This window comes from Lineus longissimus, chromosome 1, assembly GCF_910592395.1.
Source record: "Lineus longissimus chromosome 1, tnLinLong1.2, whole genome shotgun sequence".
In the NCBI taxonomy this organism is placed as follows: domain Eukaryota; kingdom Metazoa; phylum Nemertea; class Pilidiophora; order Heteronemertea; family Lineidae; genus Lineus; species Lineus longissimus.
Genome location: NC_088308.1, coordinates 11,919,218 through 11,946,599, shown reverse-complemented (window position 1 = coordinate 11,946,599; position 27,382 = coordinate 11,919,218). Strand labels below are relative to the sequence as shown.

Sequence of the window (27,382 nt, the reverse complement as noted above, 5' to 3'; positions counted from 1 at the left end):
TTGGTGTTCTGGTCAACGCCTGAGCACCCAGAATACAGTAAACATATGTTCTTATGGTGTCATTCAACCTCTCTATTCCAGGATTAGAGAAACCATTTGATTTAAATATCATGAATTGTTGATAGGTTTGACATTCATTTTGTGTAATTACATCAAATACATTCTTGTGTCTCCTGACATGATCCTTGATGAAAATATCTGGATATTTGAAATTAGCCATTCCAGCATCCCAGTCTTTACTGAACATCGGTGGCATTCTATTTTCATGAACTTGCATGAGGAAGAAATTGATTTTAGAATCATTGATGTAATATCCGGGATCAGTTATGTTCGGGTTGTAATCCGGTACACTCCATGACCTCCAACCACCGTTATTTTCAAACACCGAGAAATCGTACTCGTCTTTTAAACCAAATTCACTCAATAACCCTCCTAGTTTCCTACGGTTAATGTTATTGTTTGTCTCATTAAAATCACTTTCACCTGGAATTGGTATCTCTAGATTCTTCTTGATCTTCAATATTTGATAGTAAACATGAAACCTGTAAATTGACCTTAACAATGGGTCACTGTGATTCAAGTGATCGTCTATTGAAATACCACAACCTGTTGTAGCAAACCAAACAGCCATGTTAAATTGGTTCTGGTAAAACGATAATGGATTCTTTTCCAGTCGCAGACAGTCTTTCTTATTTTTCAGGCTCAAAAACCCAGGTGTTATCTTAGTTTCTTGTAGTCTGAAGAAGTTATTAGTATTAACAGTTACTTCTAAATTAAAGAAGTCATAGGTGAATTTACTTTTATGTTGATTTGCTATTGGATAATACATTTAATTTACTTGAATTTTTTCCTTGAATTTTGGTTAATGAAGACAGTAAAAAGGCCATTTATTTTAATGGAATAATCTCACCAGATGGAGAAAGTGTGACGTTAACATCATGTCTCCATGGACAGAATAACATTTGCCTTTAAACCATAGTGATATTAAGTTGTACAATGGCCATATCAGATGTTGCAGTCATTAATTATTTTTGCTTGCAAATTACAATGGCCATATCAGATGTTGCAATCATTAATTATTTTTGCTTGTCAAAGACATGAAAAGGCCTATTGTGTCTTAATGCGTTTATCCGACAGAATTTTCGAAAAATATTTCAGCGCTGAAAATTATTTTTGCGTCGTTAAAATAATGTCTCGAAATTCTGTCGGATAAACGCATTAACGAACAATAGACCTTTTGTAATACTTTGGGACGTGAGTATTGTTTGGTAACATATGTTACCATGTACATGCAGACTCTGTCAACAATATTTTCAATAGATTCAAGCAACAATGATTAATCACTGTAACAGCTGTCTTGTAGGCCTACAGCATTTATTGGAATACGCTGGGACTGTCAAGATGTGCGAACTTCAAGGGTTCATTTCTCTGCTAGTTTTTAACGGATATTTGCAATGATGTATCCTTGGAAAGCTATTGACGTGTACTTTCTGTTGGAATACAGTAAGTCATGATTACATTAACCCATTGAACTCTAGTATTCCCTTACCATTTCACTGCAACGCTTCACTGACCATTTCATTGCAACGCTTCACTGGGAATCTAATGAATGATAGAATATATGTATTGTGGTGTCTGGTTCTTAGGGGTTTCTAAGCTAATTTGAGACAAAAAGACCTGTAAGGGCTTTTGTCAAAATAGCTTCAAAATACCTATATTCCTACCACCACAATACATATATTCTTGTGGACGGAGAGAATCCCTCAGCAACTCCTTTCAGGGTGGTCCAACAAACCTCCTTATTAACCGCAATAGATGCCGACAGCGGATCGAATCCACAATTCACTTCCCATTCCGATACCTTATAGGATCCAAAAACACCACTCTGAAAGGAGAAAAGCAAAGGGATACCCTCGATCCAGACCCAATGTAAGAGGAAATCTCTTACTAAGAGCAAAGGGCTCCCGGGTGCAGAAACAGGGCAAGAGAGAGAAAAAGAAAAAAGGAGTTGGTTTGACGGAATTATTTAGTTTGGTTTACCGCCGCCTTCAATTTCGGGCAATCCCTCATTAAGTGACCTGCCTCCTGACACAGAAAACAAATGAACGCCCCCCCAGCCTTACAAAGCCATAACCTCCACCGTAACCCCCGCCGTAACCACCACCATACCCACCGCCATACCCGCGCCCCCTACCATATCCAGCCCCCCTACCATATCCCCGGCCATAACCATAACCTCTACCCTGGGCCCCCGAGGGATAAGATTGATAATCATACTGAGTCCCAGGGGGAGCTGGCTCGGCGACACTACGACCTGGGTATAAATTGCTCAGGGGAGAAGCCGGTCTAACCTTCATTGCCGGAGGAGGAGACGGGGAGTTATCCCTTCCTCTGGACCTATTCTTCTCTTCTGACTTCCCCAAAAATTTGGATAATGCTTTGGAAACCACCTCCGAAGCTCCACCGCCAAGGACAGAAAGGACAAATTTGGCGATTTCTAATTCACCCTGATTCTTGTGTGCCTGGTGGTAGAGCTCCTCATACATCACCGCGTCCTTGTCACCCACCAAGAGAGACACTCCAGACAACTTATCCAAATACATTAACAAAAGAGAGTCATTAGGATGCCGCTGCGATGCAACATCTCTGACCATTTCCTTGATTTTCCTTACATCGTCGGATTTCCCATCCTCCGGGCTACTCAACTTGACCTTCTTGGATGTTGAAGGGACATCACTGATGTCACCACCGGTAGCTGATCCCGCAGCAGCGGACGGAGCAACCTTATCCTGGAAGCAAAGGTGAAAACGAGCCATAAGCAATATAGGCAAAGAAAAGACAAAGAAAACTCGTCGTGAGAGCCCATCCATTAAATCGATGTTAATATTCCTGTTCAATAACATACTGTTCAGATGTAACACAGACACCACCACATGACTGCAAATCTAAACTATATGATATCAGCTTCCGGAAAAAGAACACCATCTTAAGAGAAACTACCGTACCCTGAAATACTTCTGGCAATGCTCCACCCCATATGATGCCTCACCTTTAAAATCTCTCCTTTGGGTTGTCCTATCTCATTTGCTAACAGAATCCCGTGATGGGCTACTGAACGCGCATTGGATGTGTTGACCTCTCTATCCAGTATCTCCAAAACCTCGGCGATCGACGATTCAGACATCGCTTTGAAATTTCGGTCAAGTTGATCGATTGGTAAGTTCTCCAATGGTTGATCCGCGGAAAACCGTGCAAATTCTTTTGGATGGTCAGACTCTTCCCTCAATCTCCTTAATAGCGGGAACAAATTCACTCCTTTCAGCGAATGCTTTCTTTTCAAAGTGGTGGGAAGAACCATCCTGCAAGAAGAAACCATTACTTGAAAATCGACACCCAACTGTTGACACATAAGGGAACCAATCTACGCCGCCCACAAGAGGAATTGTATAAATAAACACTTACACAACAAAATTGTAACTCTAGCCAAGAATAAGGGGAATAGGGTCATCCACGTAATAATTAAACCGAACGGGCTTACCCAAGCTATACCATAATAAATCATATCTCTATATAGGCCTACACTGGTCACTGCATCAACAAAAGCGGAGTACAAAATCCGAACCAACTGGCTGACACCCGACCAAAATACCCGGCAGGCAAACATAGAGAACTCGCACGAAACACAAAACGGCAACTTAGAAAAGTGGACAAGAAACCTAGACTATGGAATAAATAAGGTTCCATACACATACGCGTCATACGCTGCCGGGTCCAATAAACTGTAGATAGAATGAGTAATGCGTCCACAAGCGTGGCAAGGGCCCCAAACATTCCTATTCCCTGGAAATATTCTCCGCGTAGAGGCCTACCAACTGTATCAAGCGTTTCCTTTCCCTTTACCTATCCTCCGTATCTAACCTACATTCCTTCGAAACCCCGTTTCCTACATGTACCCTTCCACAATCATTTTCTTCCACATTTATTTCCTCCAAACATCCTTTAATTTCCAATCTAAGTTCCTTCTCCTATTCTCAGATAAATCGGAAAAGTGATGCCAATAACGAAATAACTACAATACTTACATGGAAACGTGCCACAGGCAAACTTAGAAGACCTGCCAACACAAAACTACAGAGCAGGACACTGTTCGACTTCCCAGGAAGACGACTGAAGACGAAATGGCCGAGATACGAGTTCGGTCACGTGATTTGTCACTCGTGACCTTATATGTACCTTGGTGTTGATGGCGTCACTGCTTGGCTGCTTGATGTTGATGGCCTACTAGAACCAGCGATGGGTGTGAATTTGTCATCAGGGCTGAAAGAATAACAAATGTTGGTTAATATTGATGAACAGAACCTTTGGTAGCTCCCACCGGCCAATATTGTACACGTATGGAGAAGTCCAAATTGTACTTAGAGGTATTGAATCGATGATTGTGATTAGGATTAAGAGTGGCAGTGCCCAGCCAGCGGCTGAAATTTTTGTTTCGTGAAATCTACTTCAGCACGTTGTTTTGCAGAAGATCTATTTCCAGTTCTCGAAACACATGTCAACTCAGGTCGAGCTTGTCTATCACGTTCATAGTGTCACCCCTTGACATTGAATAATCAGTTTTGACTCATGAAACATTGAAGTCTAGACTATACTTCTAATGTTTGATACTTCTACTGTTAGGGTGTCTTGCCATGAGGAAGTTTTGACCCCACATTTAGCAAGTTAGCAGTAAACCGAACCATCTGCATCAGAAAGAGCTATCAACTGGGTTGAACAGCCATAAGAATCCAAATGTCTCACCTTGCACCAGCACTTTTCTTGTGAGGAAGATCCATGTCATCATCTCTTTTCTGTTGATTTATGCTGCAAATGAAGATGACAATAATTACATTGAGAATAATAAAATTGTTCACAAGAGGAGCAATGCAAGGCAGATTTCCAAGTCTGCCTGCAAGCCAAGAAGTTAATGCAATGGCCTGCACAGACTGTTGTGCTGATACAGCAGTTCAGCCAAGTTCCATGATTTCAGTCATGTCAGTGCGATCCATAGTAAATGTGATGCCTGACAACACTTCTATTATACCAATACACAGAATATGAGACTTAAAACCAAACTTAATAGTTATATAACCCTTTTTATATGAAACTGGGACTTTTTATACGAAAGTGGGACTAGCACAGCATCATTTTACTGAACTAGTTCTACCCATTGATGATTTACCTGAGTGACTGTGCTGATTGAGAAGTATTAGATAATTTCGTGGCTTTCCTGGGAGGCATGGCTGATTTAGTATCGTAGTGTTGTAGTAGTGTCGTAGTGATGAAAATTTAATGAACAAGAACTGCAAAGAATAAGAAAAATTATAGTTAGTACCCTGCTAACCTGAACTGAAAGATGTTATACTGCTGATGCTTGCCACAAGGAAGTTTTGATTCCGTATTTAGCAATAATGAGTTCAAATTATATGCGAGTGATGCTAGTGAATCATGTGTACATGTGTCGAAACGTTGGTTCTATTGATAGCTATTGATACTGATTGCATTACGCCCCTAGGCTCTAGCATTACGGGATTACTCCAATTTCAGTTAGCGACTCCGATTTTAGTCTGGAAAGAAGTACTTCGTGGTGGCGTGATGTTATCTATGTCACTGATCTTCCATCCACTTCTAAGACCATGTCAGGCCAAAAAGGTTGCGCCGCGGCTGGCCAAAAAATTCGGAAAATAACACTGTCACTGCTCTTCAATCAATCATGGGCCACTTCAGGCCACAACGACACAAGGCCTATTTGAAAGTGACCAGTATGTAACATGACCAAGGCCTAGATTAGAATGACGTGCCATCATTTTTAGCCTGGCTGGCTGTTGTTCGTTCATGGCTGGCTGTAGTGCATGTCATGATGTAGGGCTAGTGTATTACAAACACGGTGTAGATTGAAGCGACGCCGTCATGGCCGAACCACTCCGAGCTGGATGCTTGGAAAGGAAGAGCCTCATATCTCGCGATAAACAAACATATTTCCTTGCAAAACAGCTTAACTACTTTCTATGGTTTATAAGCTTCATCATCGTTGGAACTGTAAACATTACTGAAAAACTCACCAATTTAGATTCCAAACGTGGTCGCGGTTGCAGTGGCTGAACGGAAAACAAAAGATGCGGCAACATGGATCAGGGTTCGGAGAGCGTGATCGCTACTGGGAACCTTTTGGTCGCTCGTGGGACCCGCTTTTATGATCGCCGCCCAGACCCTCACGTGACCAATTCTCCATTTAAGATGCTGCTACTGCGCATGCGTTATCTATGTGTGGAGCATGGTCAGGCGGTGCATCAACATGACGGCAATCTTATTTGAATATTCTATTAATAGATAAATTTAACCCTTTCGTGGTATTTACGTGCTCAACTTGGCCAGGGTGAGATCGGCTGAGATGGATCGGGTTGCGTGACTGGGTCTTCGTCAGTGGGCGGGGGGCGCCGGGATCTGTGGTTTCTTGTGATCTTGAACTGTTATTATTATGAACTACATGTAGACTGCTATCTTCACTGTACTGCTGACATCAGGTTACTAGTATTATCGTGCTTGCCCTCTTGTAGTAGGCCTATGGACTTTTCATTTAAGCACTAAAATTATTGAATTTTTCTCTGAAATCAGTTCCCAATTGATAAATAAAATTTGAACATTTTATTGAGCTGTTTCATGCACTGGCATTGGAGGAAGTTATTACTGCAAGCACTGGCTCACTGGCTGGCTGCCGGTCTCCATCCCGAGAAAAGGTAGAGATTTCCGATTCCAAGATTAGATAGACAAAGTATAAAGAGATGGCGACACCATCTGCTGTACAAAGTTGGGAGTCCACTACCATGTGGGGTGTCATCATCATCATCATCATAACTTGAGGCAGTACTCATCTGATATGGGCCTCGGGCATTCTGCTGTATCAAATGTATCCATGTATTGAAGATTCAGGGACCATCTCTAGGTAAATCTTTATAAAGATGCATCTTATGCTACTCCAAAGATGCAATACATTATTGGTCGATGGATGACAATGCGCTGTCTTCATTTTCATTTTCAAATACATAATAATGTCGACAGTCATTACCGGGGTCCCATTCTCCATAATGCCTCGCGTGTTGTATGCCGTCTGCTGAATATTCCATACGAAGAGTGCAGGCCCTCTCATAACTGCGATATGCTCCGGTTCTCGATATTGGGACGGAACGTATCAAAAACCTGAATCTCAGGATGATGTAAAGTATAGGTGTGATTAACCTCAATCATGTATGTCAATAGACAAATTATCATCCGAGTAGGCCTATGCATTTCAGCAATAAAACAGTTTTAAATGATGCAATATTTCTTTCCTGTCTATATCATCTAATAAGGGATCACCCTCATATCCTCTGTTAGTGATCATTACCATATAGGCTACAAGAACTAAATGTAACAAACTAATTCTACTAAATCATTTAATTTCAAAATTAACACAAATTGAACAGTATGTGGTGATAAGACAATTTGCAATACACAAAAAATCCTTTTCAATGACACACCTTACTTCTACAGGGTGTATCAGAAAAAATTAGACTGTCGAAAAAATCATCATAAAATGAACATAGGGAGGAGTTTTGAAAAACTGGCTACACCCCTTTGTAGAAGGTGTGATTCTGCATCGTATTATACCAGTGTCATCGTTAACACTTTACGTTCCAATGAGCATGGACAATTTGAATTTTGAAAAATTAAAGTCCTTTGCGCACGGGAATGTGAGGGTTAAAATTGGATGTGTCAAAGTGAATGAAAAATTTAGATGGAGTTTTACTCGCATGCCAAAGCGTTTTTGAAATAATTGACCCTCTAATCCTGAAACAAAACTATCTCATTTCTGAGTGTAGATCTTCATCAAGGGGTTAACACAATGGCATGAAGTGGTCGTGACCATAATAACCATAAGTCCTATCTTGTCAATTTCATATTTTCTTCAAATAGCTACCTTATGTTGGTTAGATAATAGGCCTAACGTAATTCCTGGCCATAAATCTGTGAGCATCTGTGCATTTTGTCCTCACTGTTTGGCTTGTGTCCTGTGGTATGGATGCAAAATGGTCAGGCCACAGTACACCCCTCATCAGAGGTCTTTTCTGGTTACTGAATATCTCCAAACCAAAAGTGTCCCTACTGTTCTTGAGCGGTTCCAACGTCAATTTCCAAATGTGAGAGTTCCAAGTCGTGCCACTGTCTTCAATAACGTACCGTACTTCTGGAACCAGCCACAATCTCAACAAAGGGAGGTCGGGCCGACGAAGGACGGCACGTACTCCAGCCAACATTGAAGCAGTGAGGACCCTCCTCGACGAACACCATGTCGGACAAGAGAGAGAGGAGACCATCAGCTGCAGAAGGAACGCTCTTGGCATGTCGTCAACCACACTCAATCGTATCACGCGCCTTGACCTGCGATTCCACCCGTACCAAATGATTAAGAGGCATCAACTTCTTCCCGGCGATTTGGCACGTCGCCTACGATTCTGCCAGTGGTTGCTTGGACAGCGGCAACGTTTCCTCGATGACTTTATCATCGGAGATGAGTCTGGCTTCGCCATGAATGCTTTTGTGAACAGCCATAACGTAAGGGAATATCGCCCGAGGGGAGAGCAGCCACTTGATTTTGCATACGAGCGCAATGACGCCCGGCACAAGGTAACGGTCTGGATTGGCTTAGTCGGCAACGGAGCCATCGTCGGACCTCTCTTCTTTCGCCAAAACCTGAATGGCGAGAACTACCTCCAAATGATCAATGAACGTGTGGTTCCCGCTATCAACAGAATGCACAGGTTTAGGCCACAAGGAAGTGATGCCATCGAATTCCGGCGCGCTTGGTGGGCGCAGGATGGCGCGCCACCCCACAGACGGAGGGTTGTTACCGAGCGGCTGACAGAACTGTTCGGAGACAGAGTTGTTGCGTTGAACAGACCAGTGGAATGGCCTCCGCGGTCTCCCGACCTTACACCACTCGACTACTTCCTGTGGGGCCACCTTAAATCAAAGGTTTATGTCACACCCCCTGCCAACCTGGATGATCTTGAGAGAAGGATCACAGCCGAAGTTGAGATCTTAAGGGAAGACGGAGCGGTGATAAGGCGTGCTGTTGGGCACATGTTGCAAAGGGCACAAATCTGCGTTCAAAGAAACGGTGCCCACGTGGAGGACTAAGGAACTTTTGATTGTCCCATTGCACCATGACAGGAAATTCCAGAAAGTACGAGAACTTTGTAAGGAGAATTGTGTGATTTGACAGTTTAATTCATTGTACATTTACATGTACATGTACATTGTGAATGCTTTGTTAAAAATGCCAATGGGCTACTGTACAATTAGGTTATTTTTTCTTTTAAGTGATCTTCCTCAGCCGAACAATGACGGTGTACGCTTACATTCATGTAAACCTAACAGTCAGTACATGTAAAACAGTTTAAGTTTCTTGACTCCGTGATGAAGATCTACACTCAGAAATGAGATAGTTTTGTTTCAGGATTTGAGGGTGAAAGGGTTAATTATTTCAAAAACGCTTTGGCACGCGAGTAAAACTCCATCTAAACTTTTCATTCACTTTGACACATCCAATTTTAACCCTCACATTCCCGTGCGCAAAGGACTTTAATTTTTCAAAATTCAAACTGTCCATGCTCATTGTAACGTAAAGTGTTAATGATGACACTGGTATTATTCGATGCAAAATCACACCCTCTACAAAGGGGTGTAGCCAGTTTTTCGAAACTCCTCCCTATGTTAATTTTATGATGATTTTTTCGACAGTCTAATTTTTTCTGATACACCCTGTATAACTGAAGTTAACTCATGTCACATTTTAATCGGGGTAGCTTTACGTATTGAGTGAAGGCTATTTTTGTATTCGCGTGCACAAAAGGCCATTTACATGTACATAAATGGTGAAATGTTATAAGATAGATAATAAATCATAAATCTAAAATGTACTTCAAAACGCTGCTCAGTTAGCCCCCAAAACTTACATACACAGTAATATGTTCCATGGAGGTATGTCTCTATAATACCTCCATGAATGTTCTCAATCAGTAAATACATGTATGAAGAAAAGTAACTGATCCGAATACGGTAAGTGTCACTTTCCGATTCAAACAAAAGATGCAGTCTAAATCATGCGCCTGCAAAATATTAGGACAAATATGGAAGGCATTACCTAATGGGAGGAACTACTGGCAATAGAGGGATGGACTTTAAAATGTTGGGCTAAAGTCTTCCAACCCTAAAATACGAGACCCACCATTACAAAGCCAGCTACATGCTATGAGCTTGACATAGGCTGAAATTTTGTTGATTTCTCTATTGTCTTTTTTGTGAAATCTTATTACATCTTTTTTTCCATTTCACATTTGGGATTCTGTGCAACCTATTTGCAGCTGGTTATTTCACAGACTCCTCTTTGCCCATTTCATATATTGAAAAATACCGGTACTGTAAACTGGCAAATACTCACTCTTAAGTATTTAGAAGTCCGTTTTAATATACAAAATGGTAATGCGAATTCCATTATACATATTTGAATTTTTGATTTCAAATGTTACATAAATGTTACATAGACTCAATATTGACCCTCTCCCCCAAGGCCAAAAAAGCTGAAATCCCCGATATCAGTTAATGTTGGTTTCCCGTTACGACAATATTCATTGATAAAAAGTCACAGATTTTTTTACTGGCAGTAATTCATGTACACCAGAAAGTATCTTTTCCCCAACAAAATTTTTAATTCAACCTTGTCTCATGCTAGACCTATAGGATCTTTATCCGGTCATGTTAACGTGCAGACTATCATTACCTCTCTACGATGGTATCCGGTAATAAAGGCACTGGAAAAAAAGGCACTGGAAAAAAGGTACGGAAGAAAAGGCACTGGAAAAAAAGGCACTGCACTGTTAGAAATACTCTCCGTAAAAAAACAGAAAAGTGCTTGCAGCAGAGTCTCAAGACGTCCTGTAATTTTACTGCATATTCTAGTCAGTGTTCTACAGATCTCCTTTTTTTTAACAGATGATCTGTATGTGTTGATCAGTAAAAATACAGAAATTCTTGAGACTCTGCTGCAAGCACTATCTGTTAAATTACAGAAAACTGAATACCATAAAAACACAGAAATTCTGTAATTTTAACGTTTTATTCATAAAAATAGAAACGATATGAAATTAGATAAAAGAGAGCTACACTTTCACAATTACAAATATACTGAGAGGTGCCCTAGGAGAGACCAAACCACCTTCCAGAGAGAATGCACAGTCTGGCACTAGAATCTGGAAAGTTGTGATCTCAACAGAAGTACCTTACAGTATTAACATCTGGATCACACGGACATGTATAAAACGTTAACCCTGTAACTGCCACTCAATCTGAAGGGGAAAATACTCAACATTGCTAATACCCCGACAGATCGTGGTCTGATAACGGCACAGTGCAAAACCTTAAAATATGAAACAAAACAATATGCTGCCAAACTTTTGGAACACAATTAGTGTTGCACAATAAACTTAAAGAAAAAGACCAGGACCATTTGCACAATTATCTGATACCTGTACTAAGATCTCAGCAATTTGGGTCATCTCCACGAATGAAGCTACACATGGAGTGGAACTGTCCCATCTTTTTGAAATTTTAGACTAAGCCAAGAATCCTCTAATTGTAAATCACATGTTCAAGGTGAACAGGATACCAAGTTGAATTTCTGGTTCGGGTTTTAGGACCGGTGTAACATCTGTGGTTGTTCCCCATGTGTCAGTGTTTCCAAACAATAGGCAGCTAGAGAGACCACGACTTTTCCATAGGGGGGATACACAGAAAAACTTGTCAATCTATTTTTGAGCGTTCCCAAACAATGAGGGGAAACACTCACACACGGGAAACACTCACATATATTACACCGGCAAGAATTTCTAAGATGGAACAAGTCCACATGTTTCAGATTGATTCACAACACAGATACAAGCATAATAACTCACAAAGGAATTAAACATTTTGTCGATTGAGAAACAAACTTAAAAATCAAAAGTTTAAATCACATCTTTGCAAATAGAGTAGTAAGGACCAAATTATGGCCAAAAGAATTTCAAACCACTAATGTTTTAAGTCACAAGTGAGAATTACAAAAATAAAGGCTAGTGCCAGTAGTTCTGGAAATGTCTCCGGCATCTTGAAAATGGAGGCATATTACCTGACGCAACTGGCAGCCATGTTGGGAGTAAATTGGCAGAGGTGTTCCAGACAATCTGCCTGTGACAGGATGCAGAAGTGTTGTGACGTCATTACATCTTGACAACCATAGGCCACTTGAATCCCAACATGGCTGTCAGTGCAATGTCATTACAATTACTCTGGGATGAATGATTGAAAATTACAAAACAAATTGCCAGGCGACAACACTGACTTATTCCTTACTCAAGTCTTATCTCTGAATGTACCTTAGAGATACATATTCAGGTGCATTTTAATCAAAGGAATACCATGGTCAAATATCATCCAGGGTTTATCCGATATATAATGCTTTTCAGAACACATTGGTGCTTGAAATTTGCAAATCGGACCAGCAAATCCAGTTATGTGACCCATTTATGAGTTAGCTAGGAATGCCATAGGGGCGGCCATTGATGACATCATAGAGTTAAAATATGAACCAAGTTTTGATTAGGCTTTTTTCAGGATGCACTTCCCAACAATGAAGGGATTCCATTATGAAAAAGGCCTAATCAAAAATTGAGTCAAGCTTAGGCCATATGATGTTATCAATGGCTGCCCCTATGGCTTTCCTAGCTAATTCATAAAAGGGTCATATCTCTGGATTTGCTGGTCCGATTAGCAAACTTCCAAGTACCAATGTGTTCTGAACAGCATGGTCTATCTGATAAACCCTAGATAATATTTGACCATACACGTAGTATTCCTATAACATCCATTTAACACAAGTACATAGCCTGGAAGATTGCCTTTTATTCATCTGTACGCCAATCCGATTCGAAATCCATTATTCCTCGCAAAAGGGTCACAATCTTTGGCGCAACACTTGTTTTCTTCTTCTTTTTCCCTCCTTTGTTTAGAACTTGATGTGGTTTGATGCCGATCAGTTCCCTGTAAATCAAAGAAAACTGTATTCAACAAAATGATGCATCAATCAGGTTTTCATCAAATTCGCTATTTCAACATTGCCTAAGTTGCCAGCGTCTAAGTCATTGGGGAATTTCCAGTCTCAACCATGTCATTTTGGCTATAGATTGAAATTTTTTTACAGCATGTGTTCAAAGTGATAACAGCAAACATAGTCAAAAATCACCTTTGGATGAACTCCAGCGTAACTGCTGCTTCTTCGGGGTACTCAAGGTTCAAGGTGTAGTAACAAGAGAAGAGGCTTATAACTGCCTCCAGGAAAGTGACAATTTGATCATTTACGACCGATCCCTCAATCACGAGGTAGAACAGGTTTCTTCCGATGAAGATGTCCTCCCTTGAACCTGAAATAAGAAGGAAAGGAAAGAAGTAGCACATGTAACAGTATTTAGCGGGGGAGGGGGCAAGTGCAGCCCGATTCAGAAATTCTGGATGGCTGGACCTCGCAAAAAAGATTTCATGGAAAATCATGAAATTCTAAGTCTTTCAAGCCTTAGAAAATGATGAAGAATAATGCAATAAAAGATTGCAATGTTGCTTCCAATCATCCGAACTCAGGATTCCACATAACACTCTTGTCTGTTATGATATTAGAACACTCACCGATGATTGCAATGAACGGCGAGTTGGGCTTCAGTTTATCTTCCTCCACTTTCTTCTTACTGCCATCAACCTGAAATAATGAAATCTTGATGTAGATAAAAGATCACAGGGATCTGAGGGTCGGTAGATTTGGTCACCTTCACTTCCTCCTTGATGAGATGTACCCACTTATTCAGCTGACCAGATTTCTTTTTCTGAGGATGTGATAAGATGAACTCGTATATGCGGTTTCCTTTGTTTCGTGCAAGTAGGGACTCCTCCATCGTTGCTTGGGGATTTATATCTGTGAGGTTCTGGAAATGGTTTACAAGGCACTTGTACGACAAGATGAACGGCCATTCTTTGCAAAGTTCAGAAATGTCCATTCCACTGCATATGTCTTTGCGTTGTAGATAGTACGTCTCTGACATAAGCTTGATCACTTCCTCATAGTCATAGTCATTGTCCCGCATTTCCTTCAGTTTATCTTTCTTCTCAACCTGTGCAGTGACTTCCTCCTCAGAAGGGGACTCAGGCATCCACATCCCCTTCCTGCATCCATACTGATCTACCGGTAAGTCCGCTAAAGATTCGGAACTGTCAGAGCAGGATGCTGTAGCCTGGGATTTTCGTTTCAAATTGTCCTTGTAATTTTCATTATACACCCTGTTCTCCAAACCACTGAAAAGTGACTGGAATCCATCACCTAGCTTGGAACCATCGATGCTGAGGTCCTCAAAGGAACGAGGATATTTGTTGCACATTGAAACTGCAGCTTTTCGAATTGCAGCACGGTGTGTAATTCCGAGGGCCCTCATTTCATCACCGACAATTCTTTTCACTTCCCGTGTCTCCGAGGCCGTAAGATGCTGGTTTTTCGAACACTTTTTCATCACGTTCCTTGGAAACTTTTTCCACGGCACAATGAAATCTTGTTCTAACTGTGGAGTTGAGCAGCGACTAGAATCCTCTAGGTCGGTCTCTGGGATCGAAGTTGGGGATGACACATTGGAAACTTCCAAAAATACGGACGCTTCTGCACTAGAGGAAGCAGCAAACCCTGAAAATAATGACAGAATATATTTTTTAGAAATAAATGCAGATCATGTATGATGCATCATGTGAAGATATAGGTTCTTCAACAGTGATCTTGAATTATCATTCCCACTGAGGTTTACTGATGATGAATTGCTGTGCATATTTCCTGAAACTGGATAATCAATGGGAATGAACAACACGTGCAAACATCTGAATGATCAACTTGCTCCACTATTCAAACTCTAAAATGTCCAATTCACAACTGGAAGCTGGATATTGCTCGTTATCCTTGTAAGCTTACACTGCTCCAGCACCATGCATATCATGCACACATGTACTGTCAGGGCATGAGCATGAGCTGGGCATGAGCTGGGCATGAGCTGGGATGGTTGGCAATAAACCATTGGGATGATAATTGTAGGGCTTATGGTATTAACATGGCCCAGGAGATGTTTTCTGCCAACCTACACACCAAGTTACCCTAATTTATTCACACGGTCAAACCAGTCCAGGGAAGTCAGACTAAATTCGCTCGCCTCGTTTTTCAAGTTACCCTAATTTTTACATCACCTTAAATTTCTCCAGGCACATGTGGATCCTTTCAAACATTTCATATTTTTGTTTTAGCCCTGCACTAGCACACGAATAAGTCTAATGCACTGTGCCCAGTGTGGATCTCCCGTAAGCATGTAGCCCCTGCAGCAGTGCAAACAGACAAAATGAGTACGGGTAATGCTTACTTTCAGATATAGCCGCCAACAATTTCCTTCTGCGCAGGGGCTTTAGGAACTCCAGGTCCGCCTCCGTAGCATGCCGCAAGTCATCAACATCGTCGCATCCGAGTGTATCGACAAGAGTGGTCGTTATCTGTTGCAGACTGTCTTTATCCATAGAGGGGAAAACGTTCCTCAGGAACCCCATCAACTCTCCCTCTCCTGCCTGCTGGTCCATACTCTGGAATTGAATACAGAAAAATAAGCAATGCATGAACGAAATTCATTTTTCAAATGGTACAACCACATGAACCAACCAGAAATGTCCTGCAATGAATCGAAAATTACATATAATTGGAGGGGGGGGTTCACTAATAATCTGTAGGTGACTCTGATAGGGGTCGTTAGAGTCATCACAATTATTTTATGACTTTTCGGAAGCAGACAGTACAGCTACACACTACAGAGTTTTTCAGAAAGGACATCCTGTTTTACATGAATCCGAAAATCAAGGAATTTTGCCAACTGTCAACAATGATTAGTGATACTGATACTGGAAAAAAAGTGGAGATCATTCATTAATTTTCAAGAGTAAGAATTTACTCCTGCAATGCAAATTCAAAGTACCTCATTAATGTTCTTCGTTGAAACAGATAGAATGCTTCAGAGCAATATACTTTCTGTGATGAATAGTGTATGCTAGGAGAGCCTGTGTATCTAAGAGTTGATGCCTGTCAACGCATTTCATGCTGGCGTGGCTGGGATCTGGTGTTCCAGGACCTGATGCTTCATTCAACTCATACACTCCAAGTTCAGGGTTATAAATGCTTTGTGTGACTGAGACAAGGAAGTGGCATGTACATGTGCCAGCATCGTCATGGCCCAAAATGAATGACTGAATGAGTCCAAAGATCAGATGGAATCGGTCCACACCAACGTGATTGAGAACGATGTACTCTTTTGTGCGATAAAAATTGAGTATACAGATGGGGCTCAAATTGAATAGCTCTTTCTGCCAATATGCCAGTACTGAAAAACTGGCCATGTCTACAAAATGCCTGCAGGAGCTGGTGTTTTTCTGCTAATGATTTTGTAATGTTGATGAAGTTGGCACAGTGGCGGGCATGCGATTTGAAGTAGGAATGCTTGCTTTCAAATCGTAGGGTCCATGACCTGATCAATGGTCCACACTTCAGGATAAGCTCAGGATAGTGTCGCAGGTAATGATGCTTTGGTCGAAGCTTTACCAGAGGAAATACTTCTTTCCTATCAAGCAAGTACTCATCAATCAAAGACTGAAGAGACACAACTTGCCCATGTGAGATCCGTTGGGAGCAGACAAATTGAACAATCTCTCTCAGACGCAGTATTAGCTGCCAAGTCTTATCTTCCGGATCCTTAATGACAGCATGTAAGAAGAATGGGAGATTTCTCAAGAGGCACCAGTTTTCAACAGCGTGGCCAGATATTTTTTCCCCTGAGCTGTTAATTTCTGGTGGCCTATCATTTGCATCAAAACCCTTCAACTGAGTATTCTTCATGGTCCTATTCAGATATTCATAAGTAAACCTTTTCTTCTTCACTAGGTCTTTAATGAACAACGCCAAATCATATCTAACAATACCTTCAAAGAGGTCGTGGCCCAGGCAAGGAGGCAGACCTGGGTTGCAAACATGAAAATACTTCAGGCTATTGAAGACAGAATCCTTGGTAATTCCCTTGAATGGTCCCTCATGTCTTTCTTGCTGAGCAATAACTGCCTCATAGTTGTCAACTGTTCTAGATTCTGCACTATTTAGAGGGTTTTCATGGAACTCAGCTTGTGTGAGGAGGCAAAATCGGCACATGTAAGGATGTGTAGAAAAGTTCTCACAAAATCCCCCTATAGAATGGCTTCCCAAATTATCCCCAAGAATGAAGAGAACAGAAGCAGGTACATGTTGCTTGCCTGCAATTTCAACTCCGTTTTCTTCCATCTCCTTCAAATCAGTCACCAGCCTTCCAAAAAACCACATCCATGCCAAAGTACTTGAAGTCCTTTTCTCTGCAGAGAAGGACCAATTGCAGCGGTTCAATTTTAGACCGATTCTGAGGAAGTAAATTCCCAAATGTTGCATAGACTGCCAGAATTTTGTGCTTATTTTTTGCCGATCCCAAGGGATTAACAACCTCAAAGGCATCCTGATAAAGAAGAATAGGTACTGCATGAGGATTGGTCCCAAAGAGTTCATGATTTTTGAAAACAACTCCACTGTGTACATCTTCATAAATGCCACTTGCAGAAGTTGGTTTCATGTCATATTGTTTCTGCACTGATGTATCTTGGAAGAAGGACTCAATTGTCTCTCGTATGGGGACATATTGATAGTGCCGTTCAAAATTTTTCCCATCTCTACCTAACCGTATTTGTACATGCTCAATATAATTCAAATTGCTCTTGTAAAACTTCTTTCGGCAATAATTTGACCTCAAAGTACCATCATGGCTGTTGTTCACAAGATGAAAGAGATCATTGCTGAAAACCTCATTGACTATCAGAGGTATTCGGTCTGGAGTAATGCCCTCTTCTTCAAGAATTTTTTTCAATTGAATCTGCACTTGCTCTTGGCTTCTATCGTGGAAGTCACAAATGCCCGTAATAATCTTCTGTAGAGTGGATTGTGGCACATGATGCTTTGATTCAAGCTGTAGATAAAAGAGAGCTACACTTTCAAGAAAAACATCATCAGACAAATCATCATCAAAATTCTCATGTTCCTCCACAGCAGGAAGAGGTTGCTGTTGGTTGTCCATGTTTTGCAAGTTTTCATCAGCTCCAATGTTGTCTCCAACAACCCCGCACTCAACAGAGGGTGACATGGCACAAGAACCATTTTCAGAATTTGACTGCTGCACTGGTGTGCTACCGCTAGGTGAAGTGCCACGACATACCTGATGAATTCGAGACAAATGTGAAGTCAAGGAAGATATGACCCTATACTGTGATATGCAACCTTTGAAAGGGCAAGTGACCACAACTCCATTCTTTATGTGCTGTTTCAGGTGAGCCAGCAACACACTGTATTGGCTACAGGTCATCTCACAATGAGAGCAGGTTAAATCAACCTCAACCTCAAGTAGACCTTGGGGACCACCAACCTGCCCAGGCTGGTGACCTGGGGTAGTAGAACTGCTGGCATCTGATGTTTTCTCAGTGCCACTTCGCAAAGTCTTAACCTTTGAGTGATCCCGTGATAGATGTGAAGTGAAGCTTTCATAAACCCTGAATTCCCTGGTACATCCAGGCACACCGCATGGAAAACTGGTCTTGTTAACATACTTATGAATAGCATAGTGTTGCGAATAACTCTTTGGTGAATCTGACCTGTAATGGCAGTGACTACACTTGTACATACCGGGTACTTAGTATAAATAACACACTCCGGGAACACACTCCCCAAAACTGCCACTTAGTCTGTCAATGAAGCACACAGGTACAAGGAAAGCACACGGTCACCAGTACCGGTACCTGAAATTGAAAAAGATAGAAAATCATAAATGAGCTCTTTTTAGAAAATTAACCCAGTATTTATATTTTAAGAGGGGGGATGTCATGTTAGTCAACGGATTAGGAGTGTAGGCCTATAGCTTGGCCTACAGGCAAAGAAGACTGTGTCTGAGTGGTAGAGTGCAGGGTATTCTTATGTCATGTATGTAGGTCATCTCGTAATCTGTGTAGGCTACTGCCATGCGCCTACCGATGCAAGACCGGCTTACAGACATGTCCCGGCAAAAACGGGCGTAACTTTGCCAATTTTTTGCACGCCTTTTTTTGAGAACCGACGATCAACTGAAAACAGTGACCCACAATGACACGGCATGCACCAGATTGAAGCTAAAAGTCTATAGATTTTACAACCAATCTAAACATTTTGACTGTATTCCATCACTTCATACTGAAGAACGAGGCGGCCAAAGTTGAAATTTACCCTTTTATGTTTTGCTTTCAGTTCAGGTGGTTTTCATTGCGTCACACTGAATGCATGGCACGGTGAATGCATGGCACGGCGTGACCATGCATGATACGCTACGTCAGGTGATCACAGTGACAGCATTGCCGTCCATGATGAAGAGTAATTTTTTTATGCGTATAGGCCTACCGTAGGCCTAGTACTACCGGTAGGCCTACCCACTCAGCTATGCCTGTTTACCTAATAAAGCGAACATATAGCACTAGCAGGGGGACTCGGCAGTGTTGCCCCGAAACACCAGTATCAACTCTTCTCTTCTTAATTTTCCCCTGTGGCCTACTGGCAATGGCTGACACTGACAGACAATGACAGAAGGCCATGCACAATTCAAGATGTCACCATACTCAAGTAAGTGGAATAGTGAATGGAATAGGGCACAAGGGAAACATACCACAAAACAAGTGGTGCTGCCATCGCGTGAGAAAATGTCTAACCCGCTGACAGTGACTGCAACAATGCATAGGCCTACATCATGTACATAGCGCAGTGCATTTTTTTCTTGATTGATTTGTTTTTTTCACGCAGGCACTGGCAGGTTATAAGTTATCATCCGGCATAAATCTGAGTACCATATTAACGATATGAATCCATACTTCATGAATATCATATTGGTTTGATCAAATTTTGTTTCTATGACCCGATGGAGGATGATTTTGATTGGAGATATACTCACCAACAACGTGACAAAAATTGGCACAGGAAGCGGAAGTCGGGCCGGAAGTGAACATCTCTAAAATAATTTTCTTTAAAATAAAAGAATTTTCTCCAAAAAAAGACTCTGCCCTGTTTTGTTACAAACACTGCTGTAAACTTACAACGCGCCTGTTAAATAACATGACATTAAATATTTGCGGAGATGAAGGAAAAAATATTCTGTGGAAAAACTAATATTCTGTTTTTTAGCTCAGCTGACAAAGTCAGCGGAGCTAGTAGAATAGCTGTTCAAATGGTGTCCGTCCTGCAATCCATCCATCTAGGGACCCATCTGTGGACAAAATTGGACATTTCTGATTGGGAAGGCCTAGCCACTTCGTTGACGGTGCTAAATTAGGAGTTGCCCAAGGTGAACTCAAAAAACGAAAAATCAGCGCGATCCGACCTGTATTAAGAGAATGAGGTCATTTCGCGTGTAGATTTCTTTCCCTTTTTACCTCGGTCCACAGAGCAAATATTGTTTTCAAATGTGGCTGAATATTTTTTAATATTTTTTAATTTTTTACTTTTAATGGAATTAATATGGTTTTCACCGCCAGTTGGCGCTGCAGGCACATTGACTGAATTTTGGCGATTTCAAATTTGGCGGTGGCTCAACTTTTTGCAAGCAGTGCCGCTGATTGGCCGATCGATAGAAGAGATGCCACCATTTAAAAATGGCGGTAGTCGCTGCTTCAATGAAGATGAGAGAACTTTCTCATGTTCAATCGGTTGATACTCTTTTAATCAACATGACCATGTACCTGAAATTTGTTTAGGTACTGAAAAGAGTCTATATAATTCAGATTTATCGATAGTTTTTTATAATATTGCGAAAATTTTGTGCACAAATTAGCGAAAGTTGGTGCTCGTCTCATGTCATTTTAGAGCGAGAAATTTGTTTCCGTCGATCTCTACCACTGAAAAATCGCTTGCATAGCTTCGAATTTTTGTGAAAATAAGTATCTAAACTTGGTTTCAAATAGTCTAGAGAGTTACCTTTGTGGTGATACATATGGTATGTGATAAATATTTGTGGAATTTGTGAAATTCGGTTTTCAAACGTGCCGATGATGCAAGCGATCTCGCGTGAATTTTGCAAGTCCTGATATGTCGACCGGGTGTCAAAAATCACTCGCCTAAATTCAATTCAAAGATCAAAAATAATATCTGAACTTAGTTTCAAATAGCCTACGCAATTATGATTTCGGTGATATATAATGCATGCATGTAATAATTGATTAATCTGCCTAAAACGCGCTATTAAAACGGCGAAAGATCGTGATAAACACTCTGGTGGCGGTCGCACTAAATAACGACCGGTAGGGCCCGGCGTCTGGCGGAGAAAAAAAGGTAGCGGCCGGAGGTTGAAACGGGATTTTTATGCACTTTTAACTGTATATATATGTTGTTTGGATGTATTTCTAATAGTTCTGTAACTTTGATGACCAAGCTTGCGCCCAAAGTTGGTGAAATTGATGCTTGTTTATGGACTGCGCTAGCGACCGGAGAATTCGCCGTCGGCCATTTTGGCTACGGTCCCTGAGTTGTTGTGGTTGGCAATTTTGCAACAAATTTCGCCATTTAGGCTACGTTTGTTTACAATTATTTTGAAAGTCACATTATGACATCGTAGTATGAATTCCAGGAAGGAGTGTAGAATCCCCCGTCAAAAGTAGCGCAGTAAAAAATAAAAATGAAAATAAAAAATATAAAAAGTAGTCCCGGAATCAATTGCACTGAATAGCAGAGCCGTAGATGCATGGAGGTATCATAATAGGGGATGAGGGGTGGTCGATTGGTAGGGATGATCGAGGTGGATTGATCGATTGGTCGGATGGTCGATTGGTCGGGTGGTGGATTGGTCGGATGGTGGATTGGTCGGGTGGTCGGGTGGTCGATTGGTTGGGTGGTCGATTGGTCGGGTGGTCGATTGGTCGGGTGGTCGATTGGTCGGGTGGTCGATTGGTCGGGTGGTCGATTGGTCGGGTGGTCGATTGGTCGGGTGGTCGATTGGTCGGGTGGTCGATTGGTCGATTGGTCGGGTGGTCGATTGGTCGGGTGGTCGATTGGTCGGTAGGGGATGAGGCCGAGGGGCGGATTGGTCGATTGGTCGGGTGGTCAAGTTGTCAGGTGACCGGCAGCGTGCTAACCTGAAAGTACCGGTAGTGGAAACCCCGTCGCTCCGGTCTCAACATGTTTATTGGCGTCAGTCTCCTATCTGGACTGGTCGCGAGATGTTAATTACGATCAGCTAGTGATTCAATCCACCATGCAGCGTTCTCCTGCTTGTCTTTGTACTCTATCGAGTCGGGGCGCAGAACGGGGCTATATTCTAATAAATGAATAGAATGCAGTGTCCAAAGTCTTGAGAGCCATAACAACCATCAAAAGGACCACTTGGCACATGCAAAAAGTGTGATAACTAACTCAAAATTGAAAAAAAAATGAAAATCAAGTTGTCTGTACCAAGTTTAAGCCCTCACGTTTTCAATGATACAAACTATCCCAAAATCAACCTTTTCAAAAAAATGCTATTCAACTTTTTATCGTCGCTAAATGGTGCGCCGTTGCGAGATCGTCAAGGCATCAGCAGACGGAGCAATCCCCATAATGAGATGCGTAGGTGCGATGACTGGAACGAGGCTGAAATGGACCACCGGATTGTAAAGTCAGGCCGGAATTCCGCCGGGGACTGTTCGCTGACGTGACGAGGCGACGTGACGTGACGACGTCACAAAGACGACTCCCTGGTGTGCGAAGTGACGTCAAGCGGGGCCCGAATGACGTCATCCGCTCTGGGTGACGTCACTACCCGACCAATCGACCGCCCGACCATCCGACCAATCGACGAACTAACTTGACTATACAACCGATTCACTCCTGAAAAAAAAGCGGAGGAACTTCCGACGGGGGATTCTACACTTCTGCCGAATTCCACTGCAGTTTCGTTACGCAGCAATGCTCATGTTTTTGGTTTGCAATCCTGTACTGTCTGTACACTGCGCTGTGCATGGCTGTACTGTAGCTGTAAAAAAGACAAAAAACATAGCCTAGCCCTATAGGACAGGCTTAGAGTATAACTCAACAAACAGGCCCTCATGATTCATTTGATGGACACCTTATTTGATAGTACCTCATCATTAAGTCTGCTAGATCCTGTTCTGTCACATGTCGTAGACGATAGACAATTTTCAAAATGTAGTAGGCCTACACCACTCGCTCATCTTTAAGCCCAGCTCTCGGCTCACATCATGTGGGCACGGTTGGCTGTTGAGGGGTCCACCTAATGTGCGTCCAGAACTCTGTTTGCGCGTCCGGAGCGCGTCCGGAAGAGAAAGTGCGCGTCCGGAACAATTTCCTCTGTAAATATGAACCTAATGTTGCATTAGATGGCTTAAATAGCATTTTAATTCCATGTAGAGAAAATAAAATTGCGAAAAATCTTTTTGGTGACTTTGTATTTTACAATTTTCAGCGAGGTGGTTAATTACTAATGCCATACTCATATCCCAACTTCCTTACGCGCCTTCTCCTGTTGTGGTCGTCTAAGTCGGTATGAGTTTGTCTGGGATTTGATGGCTGTGTAACCTCCAAATCACTCCGCTGAAAATTGTAAAATACAAAGTCACCAAGGAGATTTTTTCCAATTTTATTTTCTCTACATGGAATTAAAATGCTATTTAAGCCATCTAATGCAACATTAGGTTCATATTGACATAGGAAATTGTTCCGGACGCGCACTTTCTCTTCCGGACGCGCTCCGGACGCACAAATTGTTCCGGACGCGCATTAGGAAGACCGCTGTTGAGTGTTATGGTTCAGTCTGTGAGACTAATTTAAAGAGGTTACACTTTTATTTTGAATTGGAAAACAGCCCACAGGACTGACTTTTCACTGAGTAATAAGTGTGCCCTTCGAAGGTAAAGTCTCTTTCTGGATTTGCTTCCATAGATGCCTTGTTCAGGATATCATCTGACCGATGCCTGATCAAGCACAGACTGTATCCGGTGGTGTACATTTCCCCGTCTATGTCACCCTTTTTAGCTCACCTCTTAGCAGAGGTGAGCTTATCCCATACCGTGGCGTCCGTCGTCGTCGTCGTCGTCGTCGTCGTCGTCGTCGTCGTCGTCGTCGTCGTCGTCGTCGTCGTCGTCGTCGTCGTCGTCCGTCGTCCGTTAGCAGGGCACGTTTCGTAACTGTTAGAGCTATTGAGTTGAAACTTGGTACACATGTACCCTTATGTAATGACACCTTGGAGACCAAGTTTCGGTCCGATTCGTTTCATGGTTTGGCCACCAGGGGGCCAAACGTTAAAAGTGAAAATATGCAATATCTCCCTTAATAGTAGTCGGGAAATTTTGAAAAAAATATGGTAGGTACTTCTAGCAAAGGTGCATCATATATCCTCCGGGTTTTTGATTTGACCTCCTTTTCAAGGTCACAGAGGTCAAATGTTGTAAATTGGCCGTTAGGATGTAACGATGGCACGTTTCTAAACTGCAATGACTATTGATACCAAATTTGGTACACATTTACCCCTTAGTCAGGTGATCTCAGGGACCGAAGTTTGGTCCAATATGATTCACCACTTGACCACCAGGGGGCAAAATCCAAAAACCTTAAAAATGTGATTATTCCTTAACTTCTTGCCCGATTGCCACCAATTTGATATCATGGGTACATCTAACCACCATACAGTAAATGTCACACAGGTTTTTAATTTGACCTTCTTGTCAAGGTCACAGAGGTCAAATGGCGTAAATTTGCCGTCAGGCCGTAACTATGGCACGTTTCTTAACTGCAATGACTATTGATCACAAATTAAGTACACATGTACCCCTTGGTCAGGTTATCTCAGGTACCGAAGTTTGGTGCGATCTGATTTGCCGTTTGGCCTCCAGGGAGGGGGCCAAATCCGAAATTCTTCAAAATGCCTTTATTCCTAGTAATGACTTGCCTGATTGGCACCAATTTTATATCATAGGTACATCTAATTCTAACAACCATTCAATGTGTCACCCGGGTCGTCTTTGATTTGACCTACTTTTCAAGGTCACAGAGGTCGAATGTACTGTAAATTGGCCATTTTGGGGAAATTGTAATTGCTTGGACCTACATCAAACCTAACACTACATGACACAATACCATGCTCTTTATCCATCTTTCCTCCACATGAGGTGAGCACAATGGCCCTGGCCATTTCATTTATTCAGTCAGTGTTAATTTCTCTTCTCTTTTTAGCTCACCTCTTAGCAGAGGTGAGCTTATCCCATACCGTGGCGTCCGTCGTCCGTCGTCGTCGTCGTCGTCGTCGTCGTCGTCGTCGTCGTCGTCCGTCGTCCGTTAGCAGGGCACGTTTCGTAACTGTTAGAGCTATTGAGTTGAAACTTGGTACACATGTACCCTTATGTAATGACACCTTGGAGACCGAGTTTCGGTCCGATTCGTTTCATGGTTTGGCCACCAGGGGGCCAAACGTTAAAAGTGAAAATATGCAATATCTCCCTTAATAGTAGTCGGGAAATTTTGAAAAAAATATGGTAGGTACTTCTAGCAAAGGTGCATCATATATCCTCCGGGTTTTTGATTTGACCTCCTTTTCAAGGTCACAGAGGTCAAATGTTGTAAATTGGCCATTAGGATGTAACGATGGCACGTTTCTAAACTGCAATGACTATTGATACCAAATTTGGTACACATTTACCCCTTAGTCAGGTGATCTCAGGGACCGAAGTTTGGTCCAATATGATTCACCACTTGACCACCAGGGGGCAAAATCCAAAAACCTTAAAAATGTGATTATTCCTTAACTTCTTGCCCGATTGCCACCAATTTGATATCATGGGTACATCTAACCACCATACAGTATATGTCACACAGGTTTTTAATTTGACCTTCTTGTCAAGGTCACAGATGTCAAATGGCGTAAATTCGCCGTCAGGCCGTAACTATGGCACGTTTCTTAACTGCAATGACTATTGATCACAAATTAAGTACACATGTACCCCTTGGTCAGGTGATCGCAGGTACCGAAGTTTGGTGCGATCTGATTTGCCGTTTGGCCTCAAGGGAGGGGGCCAAATCCTAAATTCTTCAAAATGCCATTATTTCTAGTTATGACTTGCCCGATTGGCACCAATTTTATATCATAGGTACATCTAATTCTAACAACTATTCAATGTGTCATCCGGGTCTTCTTTGATTTGACCTACTTTTCAAGGTCACATAGGTCGAATGTACTGTAAATTGGCCATTTTGGGGAAATTGTAATTGCTTGGACCTACATCAAACCTAACACTACATGACACAATACCATGCTCTTTATCCATCTTTCCTCCACATGAGGTGAGCACAATGGCCCTGGCCATTTCATTTTACAGATTAACTGTTGTTGGTTATTGCAAGAGGAGTCGTTGGCACATTTCAAGTCCAGGAAAGCACTTGCTGTTCCCACATTCAGAGTGAGGTGTGCTTACTCGTTTTACTGCTTTCCATTCCCGGAGAGCGTTATCAAATATCTGCTGCAAGGCAACAAATATCTGCCGCAAGGCGCTTCAAATATCTGCCGAAAGGCATCAAATATCTGCCGCACCAATAAAGTTCATTTTGTTAACCAACTCTTTATCTTCTTTTCTTCACATACAAAAAAGACCGTCCCAAACATTTGGCTGCATCCACTTCATCAATGTCCAGACAACAGTCGGTTCATTTGACCATTGTAAAGCACCAGGCCCCACCTCACAAAATACACTGTAATAATTATGTACCTTGTGTCCATGTGCATGTTATTAGTTCAACCTACGCTGCATGAAGACAAGGACTCCACTCTTAGACGTCACCACACAACTCCTTGACGTCATCACACACCCCACTACTGCAACGGCAATAGAAATGACTTTACGTCATAATACCAGGGTGACGTCAACTCAGTACTTCAGCATGCACTGATATAGCAAGAAGGTCTTTCGCATCAGCACTTCTGCGTGCTAGACGTTATAGCTTCACGTTGCCTCATAATAACGTTACCGACACACACTTTACCCTTGCCTTCACCTATCCATTTCAGCTGAGCGCCAGGCCCTTGGGCCTCTTGTTTAAAAACTTTTTCTCTTTCTTTAAAATAAAAGAATTTTCTCTTAAAAAAGACTCTGCCCTGTT

General features: G+C 42.0%; 2 protein-coding genes across 2 annotated transcripts; both read right to left on the bottom strand.

The window, feature by feature from the left end:
- Positions 1 to 12,862: 12,862 nt before the first annotated feature.
- LOC135496292 (uncharacterized) lies at positions 12,863 to 20,228 on the bottom strand. Its single transcript, XM_064785908.1, has 7 exons — positions 20,202 to 20,228; positions 18,914 to 19,026; positions 15,546 to 15,759; positions 13,896 to 14,827; positions 13,789 to 13,858; positions 13,352 to 13,529; positions 12,863 to 13,149 (listed from the first exon to the last, which is right to left on the bottom strand). Exons 3-7 carry the CDS (start codon positions 15,754 to 15,756, stop codon positions 13,011 to 13,013), a joined length of 1,530 nt encoding a protein of 509 aa, XP_064641978.1. The 5' UTR covers positions 15,757 to 15,759; positions 18,914 to 19,026; positions 20,202 to 20,228; the 3' UTR covers positions 12,863 to 13,010.
- LOC135495545 (uncharacterized) lies at positions 17,505 to 18,911 on the bottom strand. The gene is made up of 2 exons (XM_064784736.1): positions 18,446 to 18,911; positions 17,505 to 18,412 (listed from the first exon to the last, which is right to left on the bottom strand). The coding sequence occupies exons 1-2, from the start codon at positions 18,909 to 18,911 to the stop codon at positions 17,505 to 17,507; spliced, it is 1,374 nt and encodes a 457-aa protein (XP_064640806.1).
- Positions 20,229 to 27,382: the final 7,154 nt, after the last annotated feature.

What these genes read in the sequence shown, in the direction of transcription:
- LOC135496292 (XM_064785908.1), bottom strand. Translation starts at nt 15,756, where the DNA reads ATGGACCAGCAGGCAGGAGAGGGAGAGTTGATGGGGTTCCTGAGGAAC. An exon ending in GCCGTTCATTGCAATCATCG is followed by an intron (nt 13,530 to 13,788) that starts GTGAGTGTTCTA and finishes TTCTTATTTCAG; the next exon opens with GTTCAAGGGAGGACATCTTC. An exon ending in ACGCTGGAGTTCATCCAAAG is followed by an intron (nt 13,150 to 13,351) that starts GTGATTTTTGAC and finishes TTTGATTTACAG; the next exon opens with GGAACTGATCGGCATCAAAC.
- LOC135495545 (XM_064784736.1), bottom strand. Translation starts at nt 18,911, where the DNA reads ATGTACAAGTGTAGTCACTGCCATTACAGGTCAGATTCACCAAAGAGT. An exon ending in GTCTCGAATTCATCAGGTAT is followed by an intron (nt 18,413 to 18,445) that starts GTCGTGGCACTT and finishes GTAGCACACCAG; the next exon opens with TGCAGCAGTCAAATTCTGAA.